This window comes from Ctenopharyngodon idella, chromosome 5 (genome assembly GCF_019924925.1).
Source record: "Ctenopharyngodon idella isolate HZGC_01 chromosome 5, HZGC01, whole genome shotgun sequence".
Taxonomy (NCBI): Eukaryota; Metazoa; Chordata; class Actinopteri; order Cypriniformes; family Xenocyprididae; genus Ctenopharyngodon; species Ctenopharyngodon idella.
This window is the reverse complement of record NC_067224.1, coordinates 8,277,468-8,291,159: the sequence shown is the minus strand read 5'-3', so window position 1 is coordinate 8,291,159 and position 13,692 is coordinate 8,277,468. Positions and strand designations below refer to the sequence as shown.

General features: G+C 34.9%; 1 protein-coding gene across 1 annotated transcript; it reads right to left on the bottom strand.

Moving 5' to 3' along the window:
* Positions 1–21: 21 nt before the first annotated feature.
* Positions 22–13,000, bottom strand: hoatz (HOATZ cilia and flagella associated protein). Its single transcript, XM_051895088.1, has 6 exons — positions 11,801–13,000; positions 11,473–11,508; positions 11,309–11,382; positions 4,427–4,486; positions 1,349–1,404; positions 22–336 (listed from the first exon to the last, which is right to left on the bottom strand). Exons 1-6 carry the CDS (start codon positions 12,030–12,032, stop codon positions 270–272), a joined length of 525 nt encoding a protein of 174 aa, XP_051751048.1. The 5' UTR covers positions 12,033–13,000; the 3' UTR covers positions 22–269.
* Positions 13,001–13,692: the final 692 nt, after the last annotated feature.

Here is a 13,692-nt window from a genome sequence, read left to right as displayed (position 1 = left end):
CGATAATAACACGTCATCGACTGACAGTAACTAACACTCCATGGGCTTTTATTTGTATAGATATGAACAAATTACATAACAGTTTACAAGTAGCCTATACAGTGCACCAGTCTTCAGATAGGCCTATTAATAAAGTGTTAAAAAAAATTATATGATATAGCCTACACAAATGCTAAAGGTGCATTTTAAGTAAACTTCTTGAACGTGTGTCTATGGTAAAAAGACACATTATGTTGTTCATGGACTAGTGTTTAATTTCATCAATATGTTTACTGGAGCTTCTGAACTTCTTTCTGGTCCTCATCCGTTGATGGTGAAAGTGTCTTTGGAGCCAATCTAATAAAAAAAACAAAAAACAAATAATGATTTCAAGGTTTTCAAAATTGAAATTGGTTTAGGTAACATTTTATTTTACAGTGTCCTTGTTACACGTTACATGCACTTACTATAGTAAAACATTATGCATAATTACATGCAACTAACCCTAAACCAAACCCTATTCCCTAAAGTACATGTTGTTAATTAATATTACTCAGTAATTAAATTAATTTTATTATATATAATAATATAATATTATATATATTATTAATTATATATTATTATAATAATATTATATATATATATATAATTACATTGTAAAAAGGACACCTTAAAATAAAGTGTAACCTTAGTTTATTATATAAAACATTATTTGATATTATTTTATACAAAATACCTAATGCATTTTCTGTTTTGCATTGTTTTTAGATGCATGCAAACAAGTTCATCTCAGCATTATCATAATGTGTGTCATGCTTGCACATTTAACTTAATGTTGCTAGAAACCAATCTGCCGCACAGGCTAATGAAAGTCTTCCTACATGACATTAAGTAAAGGATTTTGCAATGATGCATTTATCAGAAAGGGAACTGTTTTGGATAATAGGACAAGTAATCAATGTCGGTTTGAGCTGTCTACAGAGCAGAGCAGAAAAGATCAGACAGATTTCAGATCAATATCTAAGCCTCAATATAAGCTTAAGTTGGTTTTCCAATAACCCTTCATCACTGGGTCTGGAAATCAATTTTAGTAGGCTAAGAATCCATATAATAATGAAAATGTTAGAAACTGTCAGTAATTTCCCTCTCTCTCTCAAGCTTCTTCCTTACCAGTTTACGAAACAGCTCCTCGTATGTTGTCCGCAGCAGTAAATTACTATTAAGCACACGATTACTCTATAGAATGCAGTAATACATTGCACTGCACAATTACCTTTAATTATAAAAAGTTTAGGTATCCCGATGTTACAGTCAGAGATACAGCGAAAAATAATTTGCTAGATGAAATTATAATCAGGTACAGGTATACCTTTTTTCTACTGGGTTGCCTTTTCTTGGTTTGTGTTGGTAGGAAATCATCTCCTTCTGTTGAATATACAGCAAACCTGTATTAATTCTGGATGACATTAAAAACAAGTTACTTAGAAATGAAAAACACACACAAGTTTTTTGTGTGTGTTTTATGATGACTCTCCATAGACCCTTACAGAAAACATTCTATGTTTTTATATTTTCAAAAAACAAAAAACAAACAAAAAAACATAATTTAGTATGATTTATGTACTGTTTTTCCTCATGGAGACTGAAATTTTGTCCCCACAACATCAACATTTGTTTGAACAAAAAAAACAGTAAAAAGGATAATATAATAAAATTGAAAAATATTATTGCAAATTAAAATATGTATTTTAATATATATGTTTTTAATAATATTTTAATAATATTCAATAAATATTTCTTATTATTATCATTGTTTTTATTTTTACTATTATATATTTATTAATAAAAAATCTTTTTAACATGATAAATGTCTTTACTGTCACGTTTGATCGATTTAATGCATCCTTGCTGAATAAAAGTCTTAAAATCTTTTTTAAAAAGACCTCCTTTGAACAGTACTGGTAGTAATTTTTATTCATTTTGGGGGGCTGGGATGTGATGTTATCCATCTCAGTTTTAGCTGTATAATGTACAGTTTTGAAGTTTAAAAGTTAAAACATACAGGGGTTGGACAATGAAACTGAAATACCTGGCTTTAGACCACAATTATTTATTAGTACACTGTAAAAAGTAATACGCTATATCTACTCCATAAAATTTTGGCAACAGATTACAAGCAATATTAGTAATTAAATTCAACAAATAGAATTGAGATAGAATTAATGAAACTAATTCCTTAAATGTCAACCATTTAAAACGAGTAAAATTTAAGTAAAATTTCAGCAAAAATATCTGAATAACAGACAGACGTCAAAGATGAATTAAGAACTCTTTAATTTTATTGTCAACATTGAAGACACCTGATGATAACAAGTAGAATGACTGAAGAAAAGAGAAACACATGAATTAACAGAGGTTTAGATGTTGATGTTATTGAAAATGATTGGTCGCCATTATGGTGATCATTGTGTCGTTTAGTTGGGCAGTTTGACTCTTTGCTTTTTATGTCAGTTTGTAATTTTTGCAATGGTGTTTGCAAATTTTACACATTTTAAATGGCTGACTTTAAAGGAATTAATTTGATTAATTCTAACTCAATTCTTATATGTTGAATTATAATAATATTGCTTGTAATCTGTTGCCACAATTTTATTAAGTAGATAGAGCATATTACTTTTACAGTGTATGGTTTTTGAGCCATTCCTCTTCCAGAACAGTCGCCAGGTGCAGGTCACCCAGGCTCATTAGAAAAACATACCTTTGGGAACATTTTTGCAAAATGAAAATACGTACCACCATATATGTTTTGTGACAATTTCAATGTGAAATGTCCAATGAGTGGCACTAAAACCGAAACATATGAACGTGAATATGATACGTTTTTATTACGTTGGTTTTATCAACGCAATTCTGATTTGAAATGTCTGGTGACTGGCACTAAGCTTGCCCCATTACGTTTTAAAATAACGTACCACCAACACTCCACCTAAACCTACCCGATAGTGTTAACAAAAGCAAATGTGACATAAAAAGTATGCCATTTTAGCTTGTTTTTGATCTGGTGACTGTGCAGGCCATGGGAGATGTTCAACTTCACTTTCATGTTTATCTATTCTGTCACAAGTCTTGCTGAATGTATTGGTGCTTTATCATGCTGATACACGGCACCGCCTTCAGGGTACAACGTTTGAATCATTAGGTGCAAATGGTCATCCAGAATGGTTCAGTAGTCCTTGGCAGTGACGAGCCCATCAAGCACATTAGGGAACTATGATATTGCAGCCCAAACTATCCCTGATCCACCCCTGTGCTTCACTCTGGGTACACAACAGTCCAGGTTTTAAGCCTCTTTGGGGCTTCTCCACATCGTAACTCCCATGGATGTGGGAAAGACAGTAAAGTTGGACTCATAAGAGAACAATACATGTTTCACATTGTCCTGTTGGCACCAATGAAACAGACATTTGGCATTGGCACGAGTGATCAAACATTTGGCTATAGCAGCCCGACCATGAATATTGAGGATCTCCCGACAAACAGTTTTAGTGGAAACAGAAGAGTAGAGGTGCGCATTTAATTCTGCATTCAGTTGACAGCTGTGGTTTTATGTTTTTTTGGATACAATCTGGGTTAGTACCTGGACATCCCTTTCAGACAGCTTCCTCTTGTGTCTACAGTTACTTCTGTTGGATGTGATTCGTCCTATGTGGTGGTATGCCAACATTACCCTGCATACCATAGTTCTTAAAACACCACAAAGACTTACATTCCTGGTCATAGATAAGCCAGCAAGACGTGCACCAACAATTTGTCCTCTTTTGAACTCTGACATGTCACCCATTATGTGGATTGCAATATTTTATGTACAGCTATGCTATCGCTCTGCTAATTCAACCTTCACACTCTGCTCCTACTGATTGGCCACTAGGCCATGCATATCTAGGCGTGAAACCTCCCATACTATTGGCCAGTGTTTCAGTTTCATTTTTCAAACCCCTGTACATACATACATAATACATACACTATGGCCTTTCTAAAAACAACTGACTTCAGTTCAACTTGTATTAGCAAACTAGGTTTGTAAGGTACTCAGCATGGACTGGATAAAGCACCACTACCCCATAATCACCAGGCTGCTCCCCAGAGAGACATCAAAGTCTTGAGGAAGCCCACCCCCTCCTTTACTCACCTCCTCTATAGGGGAGGATGCCCTAAGAAATGCTGAGGCTCTAGGGAAAAAGTGCTGAGAAAGGGAGAGAGAGCACTCTAATGAATGGGAGAGAAATAAAACACTTGGCTGTCTGAGGAACCCTGTCCTGCAGCATCCAAATATGCAATGGCTGTGTTAGCAGAGAACCCGAGATGAGGTTAAGGCTGATTCAAACTGAACCGAGAGACCTGAGGGGATGCTTTAATCTAATGGGGCCAAGTACTTTATTATTCTTACCTTAATTCGCTCATCTCTCTGCTTTTTCAGAAGGGAAATAATCTGGTCTCGTTCCTTGGCCTAACACAAATATAAAATATGAATCACAATCAGAATGAGATTTATTGCCAAGCATGTTTACACGCACACACAATGTCTTGGTGGCAGAAGAAGCTTCCAGTGTACATTGCATAACAGTTACTGCAGTTATTTATCAACACCTACATTGATGCCCATCTGTAAAAGATGGTCCATGATACATATAATTGTGTTGAGTATAACAGCACTGCTGAATATGCAACAGCTGTCTGAGTATATTCCAGCCGACAGCTGCACTTACTAAACAAGCCTCATAATTTTGATTTAATGCCCATAGTTTCTGGCTGCACTTTAATGTCATTAAATCCATTACATGCGTGTACTCTGTAACTATTTTTCAAGCCAGTGTCACTTTATGGCAGGTTAATCAGTTATAGTAATGTAATATAATGTCTTTGTTGATTATTACCAGCCAATGTAAACATCTGTCATATTGCAATCTGCTAAAACATAATTTTCCACGTTGAAGTAAACACAATCAACATATATACAGGGGTGGACATTAAATTTTTTGCTCACCAGCCACTGTGGCTAGTGGTTTTCCAAAGTTACTAGCCACTCAGCATTTTCACTGGCCACAATTTTGACATCGATACCATGGGGAAAAACTGCCATAAAGAAATTTTTAATATTATCTCATAATTTGGAAGCAGATATAGGCTGCTGTCACTTTAAGACCTGACACACGGAACCATTATATACTGTTAAACATGCGTTTTCTTTCTCTACTTTTTACGTTCAATTAAAACATAACTGACTGAATACGTGAATACTTGCCAAGACTGGCATTTTGAAATTATATTGTGTGTATTTGACTGTTTAAGTGCAATAAGCAGTGAAAAAAGAACTCAATTTAGTACAGAGAGGTGGCTTTGGGTGTGCGCACAAAATCTGCGGGAATTAGTAAAATTATGTGCAATACACACAATCCCACACCGAAATTCAAGCCTTGTAACACCAACAATATTCATCTGGAGCAAATGAAATTAGTTATTTCAATGTTGATTTGTATTGAAAAATCATTATTTTTGCAAACACTACATTGCACTAACCTATTATTTCATATGCCTTTGCTGTAGTGTGTCAGTAGGAAATATTAGTTTACATTTCCAAACATTCATTTTGCCATTAATTGTAATAATCCAGCAAGATTTTTGAATACACAAGGAGTCTGACAACAGCCGGTGCTCCACACGGAGATCTGATTTCACCATCATCGAATCTGTCTGTGATTACAAGAAGAAACAGATGAAACTGAGACAAACTAAATCCAGAAGAAATGTGGCCTTGTCTTCAAGACGCTCAGATCTCCGTGTACCAGCACCAGCTGTTGTCAGACTCCTAGTGTATTCAAAAATCTCACTGTATTATTAAAATTAATGGCAAAATGAAATGTGTTTGGAAATGTGAACTGATATTTCCTACTGACACACTACAGCAAAAGATATAAATACCTGGCTTAAAGGGATAGTTCACCCAAAAATGAAAATTTGATGTTTATCTGCTTACCCCCAGGGCATCCAAGATGTAGGTGACTTTGTTTCTTCAGTAGAACACAAATGATGAACACAATGTGTCGCTCGTGACGACACATTGATGTCCTAAGACACGAAACAATCGGTTTGTGCGAGAAACCGAACAGTATTTATATCATTTTTTACCTCTAAAACACCACTATGTCCAGCTGCCCTGCGCATCCGGTTGGCGAGGTCTGAATGTGCTCCGACAACGGAAGTGATGTCTCACACTCATTGAAGTATAAGCGCAGGACATCACTTCCGTAATCAGAATGCGTTTTCAGACCTCGCCAACCGGATGCGCAAGGCAGTTGGACATAGTGGTGTTTTAGAGGTGAAAAATGATATAAATACTGTTCAGTTTCTCGCACAAACTAATCGTTTCGTGTCTTAGGACATCAATGTGTCGTCACGAGCCGCAGGGTTTAATTTGGATTTGTCTGTGCATGTTTTTATGATTCTTATTGATGGAGTTCCCATTGACAAGCATTATACGACTGACAGACCGCAACGGTTGGAGTTAAAAATCATCATTTGTGTTCTACTGAAGAAACAAAGTCACCTACATCTTCGATGCCCTGGGGGTAAGCAGATAAACATTAAATTTTCATTTTTGGGTGAACTATCCCTTTAAAACCTTTTTTTGGGGGTGAAAATACTGACGTGCCTAAGACTTTTGCACAGTACTGTATACAGTATATATACTACTGTAACCCCTTAACTGTCACTCCCATTTTTGGGGAATGGATCCCAACTTAAATTGTTAAATAAATATAAAGGGGACACTAGGCAGATTATTTAAGAAGTGAAAGAAAAAATATGAAAGTGGAAAAAAAAAAAAAGTTATTGAAGTTTTAGTTTAGGAAAATGTAAAAATATGATTTCTTATAATTTATATAAAATATATATTTTACAAAACTATAAAAAAATATAATCAAGTTGTGTAAAAATTTTAGGTTGATATCTCAAAAATTGATCTTTTAGTAAAGATTTTGTTTGGGCACAGTACCAAACTTTTCCACTGTCGACTCTTCCATTTCGATACGGCCTATGGTTTTAATGACCTGAACCATTTATTTCCATAATGTTCATACAATTTATGAAACTGACATTTTATTCAGAAGTAGTATGGGCAGAATGGCAGTATTTGGTTTGAATTCAACCTTTAACAAACACATAAAAGACATGCAAAAAGAACAAGATTTTTCATTTTTATTGCTATTTCAAAATAAATGTCTGAACATGACTTATAAGTCCGAAAATATTGTTGTTGTCAATTAATAAATTATTGTTGCTGTCATTTGTCTTGAAAATCAGTAAATACTGTATAGTTTGTTATTGGAAATATTTTTTTAGGTTTAGACTAAGATATTATTGTTTTAAGTATATAATGCTAATATTAGACAGTTAAGGGGTTACAGAATATTTGAATTCAGCATCAAATGCGTCTTTGACAGTGCAAAGCCAGATTTTACGAAAACCTCCAATGTATAACCCTCTGATGAGTGATGGGAATAAGGTTGATTAGCTAAGAGCAATCTCATAAAACTAATCTGTCCTCCAGAGGGCCATCCATCTTGGGGTTTCCGGGTTGATTACTCACAGAGTGAATGCAGACATTACAGAGAGGGCACTGCCCCCTGAATTGCTCTACATGCTATCTTCAGATGCAAGGAGATGAATGATGGACCAAATTGTGAAGTACACATTAAACACCAGTTTATATAGAATATTGAAGGCTAGAGTATACAGCACGTGGTAGAGATGGTAAAAATGATTCCTTTATACAGACCGTCACACGTAATTACTTACTCAGATGTTACATTGAAGCTTAAGATCATCCTGAAAAACATGATCATCAGGTTTTAAGCAAACTTGTTAATGCGAACTGGAGTTGGCAATTTTGTATAAAATTGTACAATGTGAATTGTAGTAAAACGTATGATTTTTAGACAAAAAGTAAGCATGAAGATGTACCATGACTTGAAGATGTACATGTACCGTGAATTGTATGAATTAGCCACCAATTCAACAAAACAACGTTTTTTATGAATTCCCATGAGATTGTATTGGCAGCTTGAGTGCTGCTTTCATTAAGGGGGGACATACTAAAAATTAAGGGTACGTTTACATGACAACGATGTACTAAAAAACGAAAAAGTTTTTCCTTTGATTTTTTCAAGGAAAGACGACAACGTTGTCAAAATGATCCCTGTTCACATGGAATCCACAAAAACGATTAAAAACACTGTGTTATGCTGCCAGGCCAGTAGTTGGCGATGTCACTTTGTAAAGAAAAACTACGCGCCTATAGACTGAACATATAAAACACATGCACATGATGTCTCCTTTTTCACAAATTCACGTTTTTTGTAGTTTACATGGAGACGATAACAGTATTGTTTTCAAAAACTTGCACATTGAAACCAGTTTTCAAAAGTTTGCATTTTTAGGCCCCCCAAACGCAGTTTATGTGTAAACGAACGGCCAAAACGCATACATTTTTTATGTTTTTAGTTGAAAACTGTGTTGTGTAAACTGCCCCTTTTTCAATTCAACTTTCAATATACTTATTATATAATTTGCAATGAAAAATAATTATTAAAGATAAGAATTAAAAATAATTGGACCCCACTTTATGTACTTTATGTACACATTTTACCCTAAAATTGTGATGATAAAACAAAATTCACAGACTTACATGCGTTACATGTCAAGTACCACTGAAGAACTGAAAATGTCTCTTCTCTAATTTCAGTTTTGTGTCATTGTAATGATCTTCTATGAATAAATTCTGAAAATCATATTTGGGGATTTTGCATAACCACATAATATGACCAAAGTTTTAAAAAATCTTAATGCTCATCTGTTTCTGTGGCAAGTGCGGTTTCCTTAGTCTGTAAAGCAAAACAACAAGTTTCTTGTCCCAGCAGTGCCCCCAAAAGGGACAAATCAATGCTTCCTTATTCTTGTACGCAGATGAATTGATCTGCAAGACCAATGATTTCCTGCTAATCTGATTAGTAGATGTGGTTAGTGCAGTGTTGGGAGAGAAAGTAGCTATGTGGAGAGATTCATCACTGCACAAATGTAGGGCTTAAGAGCGTCTAAGCAGGCTCTTAAGGATTCTGCCTGCTGGATAGTATTACAACTGACTCCTCTGTGAGAAAATTTACACGAGTCAGACAGCGATGGAAACCTTTAAATTAAATCTGCAAACTTATTGGAGACCTCTGTTTGAAAGCACAGAAAAGAGTACAATCAATCAACATAATAACCGCCTGGTAATATGAAGCACAACATATCAGGTGCTTCAACAGCATAAATGGTGCAAGGATGCATTACTGTACACATCAAAATTTAAGGTTATGGGTGTGTTCAAATTCCTAGCATCAAAGTATCAGCACTAGTAATAGTGAAGCTTGCTGTCGCACCATTAAAATCTCTACTTTTATACTACTTTTATTAAAATCTCTACTTTTATAGTGCTTTTTTATGTTGTTATCTTAAATTATCTGTGATGCTCCTCAGACAGGCTACTCGTTTTGCTAATTGCTAATGTGGTGTGCTGAGCACTACTTTAAAACTGCAAAACCTGCCAGATCCACACTTTGAAACCCTGCTGATCTCAAATCATCTTTCATCAGAGATCTATAACTGCCCTCCACAGGCTGGCTCATTAGCTTTTTTATGCAGCAACGCACTGTCTAGATTTAAAGATCACAGCAAAGGGAGAATCAAGACAAGCTGGGGGAAACTAGTCCACACACCTGATTACATGTGTATTTTCAACAAACTGAAGAATGCCACATACAGTGGATATAAAAAGCATGCTTGTTAAAACAGCTGTTTTTTGTAACGTAAAAATTGAAACAAAAATAAATCATAGAAAATATATCATAACAGAATCATGTAAAAATGACAACCTATGCAATGCCACTAAAAACCAAAGTGACACAAGTGATGCCCTCACAGTATAACAGATCTGAAACATTTTTTTGCAAAGAAGAGTGGGAAAATATTCCCAAGTCAAGATGTGTCAAGCTGATAGACTCCTATCCATGAGACTGAGTGCTGAAATAAAACCAAAGGGTGCTTCAACTATATTAGTTCAGGGATGTGCACACTTGTGCAGTTAGTTATTCCAATTAAATTCTAATTTTTTTTTTTATTTTTTTTTTCTCTCTGAAATGTGTCACTTTGGTTTTCAGTGGAATTGCAAAGGTTGTAATTTTTACATGAAATGTGCAAAGGTTCTGATTTGATTTATCATTGTATCGTTTTTACATCACAAAAACCAGCTGTTTTAACAGGGGCCTGCATACTTTTTATATCCACTGTATCTCAAGCACTCAAGACTTTCTTACTGTTTTGCTCCTCAGAAGTGCTTATTGCTACATTAAATCAGGACATTTGACATTCTTATCCACCTTATTTTTCAGGTAAGAGCAGGCGCAGCCATTTGTAAATTTAATGTGTCTTGCTTCCGGTGTCATTCGGTTCCAGTTATTTTTAGCTGTACAAAACAGCTCGTTTTGCTGCTTGATATTGCAAACTAGTATGTCAGTAGTACACATTCACAGAAAACACCTTACTTCCGCATTGAAAAATAAGGTGGATAGATGTGTCGAACTTGTGGACCTGCCCCTCACATCTGTGCTGCAACCACCTTTAAGAATTGTCATATTGGAGCTGTGGTGCAATGGGCAGCACATGTGCTATCAACATGTACAGCAAGTGGCATGAAAAAAAAAGAAAGAAAGAAAACAATTCAAAATTTTACTGACTGAAATCAAGTTACCCTGTATATTTTTACATTTTACAATCTATTCTAGTTTTGGGCAAACACACACACACACAAAAAAAAATGTATTTATACCCTTAGTATTTTCAGTTCTGTTTGATCAGTGCTCTGTGTCGTCTTTAGTTGGTTGTGTTTGCTCCCTATGCTGTGTATTATATTGTGGAAATTCTTATTAAAGCTTGTTTTCTTTGAGTTTTTGTCGTGCGATTACCACACACACACACACACATATATATATATATATATATATATATATATATATATATATATATATATAGTGTTTACATAGAATGTGTGTATATTGTGGCCAACTATGTAAAAAAACGGAATACTTTTATAAACAGTATATTTCTGTTGATGGTAAAAAGGGTTGTATGGTAGAATTCAATAGAATAAAACAGCATATTTCTTAAGTACTCAAAACAGTTTAATGAAGCTGGTTTGTTAACATGAAACTCATGTGCAGTGCCACTGAGGCCTCACCATCTCTATGTATTTCTGTCTCTCCTCTTGCTTTTGCTTCATATAAACATCCTGCTGGATTTCATCATCCCTCTCTACCAAGAAAACAAACAGGCCAAAACAGATTACATGCAATAATAACACAATACCACACTCATACAATCAATATAGCCTACTATACTTACTTGACCATGGCGCTTGCTTTGCGGCAGCATTTGTGGCTACAAATAAAATAACAGAAGATCATTCTTCTTTATCTTATTTTATTTAAATTCCTTTCATGCTCTAACACAAATTTGGAACAACATTTAGAGACTACAATTTCTAGTTTACGACAAAATATAGCCTACTTTTAAGCACATAAGCATTGCTCTAATGGTCCAATTAGAAAAAGCACTGTGTAAGCACAACATTAAAGGTTTTTATGCGTTTCACATCTCATTCATACAAGTTTGCAATGCACTTTAAGACAATTGGCACGTATAAAAAACATTTACTGAACGTTACACTTACATTGCGGGGTCTTCGCAACTTTTAACCGCTGCCTAATGTCAGCAGAAACGAGACGAGACTCTATTGGAGGCTGTAAGGAAAGGGAGTTCCAGAAAACCTTCGCATATGACACATCTTCTTGCGACGCTCCATCAAATACCGTATACAGTTTTTCGATTTCTGCAAGACTGTCTAAAACCTCTTCGTCAAGTTCTTCAGTCATAATAGTTAGCGAGCTTGCTGTTCTAGCCATAGGTAACCAGCCATGTGAGGAAGTGTTACGGTTGCCGTGGTGACTAAACGCTCACTAGTAAACGGAAGTGCGGGAATTATACTAAGGAAAGAAGACAGGCAACGCTGCAAAATATTCATAGTTTTAAAGGGAATAAAATAAAAATACTAAAGAAAAAAAAACGTTCTTTAACTGTAAGTTTAAGTTAAGGGAGACAATTTAACAGACAACAATGTTTTCATGTTATTAGGCCTACTTAATTGTAGAATGTAGCTAGAACTTGATATAGCTAGAAAGGTATGAATGATCAAATAATTTGCAGAGAAAATCTGTATTATACCCAACAAGACAATAGCTACTCGTAATTGTAGAGTAGCCTACATGTTTTTGTAAGAATTATAATTTAAGATGAAAAACAGCAAAATGGCGTTTCATTCTAGTTCTTTCTTATTATTGTAGTTTGTTATCTTGATAGTGTTTTGTCTTTATGTAACTGTGCACTGTCTATAGCCTATGTTTTTAACCCACTGTTCAAAGAAAGCACAATGTGGCCTGTACCACCTGTACTTTTATTATCGAGGTTATATTATATGTTTTAAGGTACAAATCATATTTAAGCAGTACAAATAGGCTGGTATATTAAATCAATATGAAATATAGGCCTACGGTAGAATGTGTAAATGCAGGCACCAAAATAAAAAAAATAAACATTTTTACAGTAAATTTTTTCACGCTGCAATTTCCTTAATGTAAATTTAAAATGAACTGTGAATTTTAAAATAACATTTTAATTCATTTTTTTTGCAGAGGCAGACTTTTTCTGAATTCAGAAGTTGTCAGCTGACAAATTCAAATGTTATTGAAAAAAATATTTATAGAAAAACAGAGCAATACCGCCAAATCTAATCTAGAACAAAGTGGGATATGTTTCACTTTATTTTCAGATGTATGTCATTGCAAAGATCACATATAAAACACAGCAAAAACAACTTGTTGTTTCACAACTGGTCTTCACCTGGTAGTGAGGTTAGTGATTACTATAAGGATTGTAATCAACTAACTACACTGCCTGATGACCACACAGTATAGTCTCTGGCAGGGTCCATTTCTGTCATTGCTTTATCCTAATGTCTCCTGCAGAATCTAAACGAATCCACCAGCATCATGCCAGACCTGCATCTCACAAAAGCTGTACTTTAAATTACAAATAGAACAATATGATACATAGGCTAAACACTGTTAAATAATTCTATCAGCTCTGTGTTTCCTTGTAGGTCGTTGTGTTGGCAGTATGGTTAGTGATTGCAGATTATATAAAACAATCAGCTAACAACACTGCCTACAAACCAACCCCAACAGGTTAATATATCAGCACATTAATCTGTTTGTACTGCATGTAAGTAACCTAAAGGGAAAAGACAAACAGCAAAGTCAGCAAAACATAAAAAAATGAAATAGGCCTATAGGCTAAAACTATATAATATAGGATACATACCTAAATCGAAGAAAGAAATAATATCCACTGATTAGTAAGACATAACAAATGTTAACAACTTTAGTCTTTCAGTAAGAAGTCACCTGACGGAATGCTTCTGCACTCTCAGGTTTGTGTTCATCTGCTGTTGTTACGACCCTGCTGACGTCACATCTCCAGGTGGGGTTCTAGGCTACCTCTTTTTAA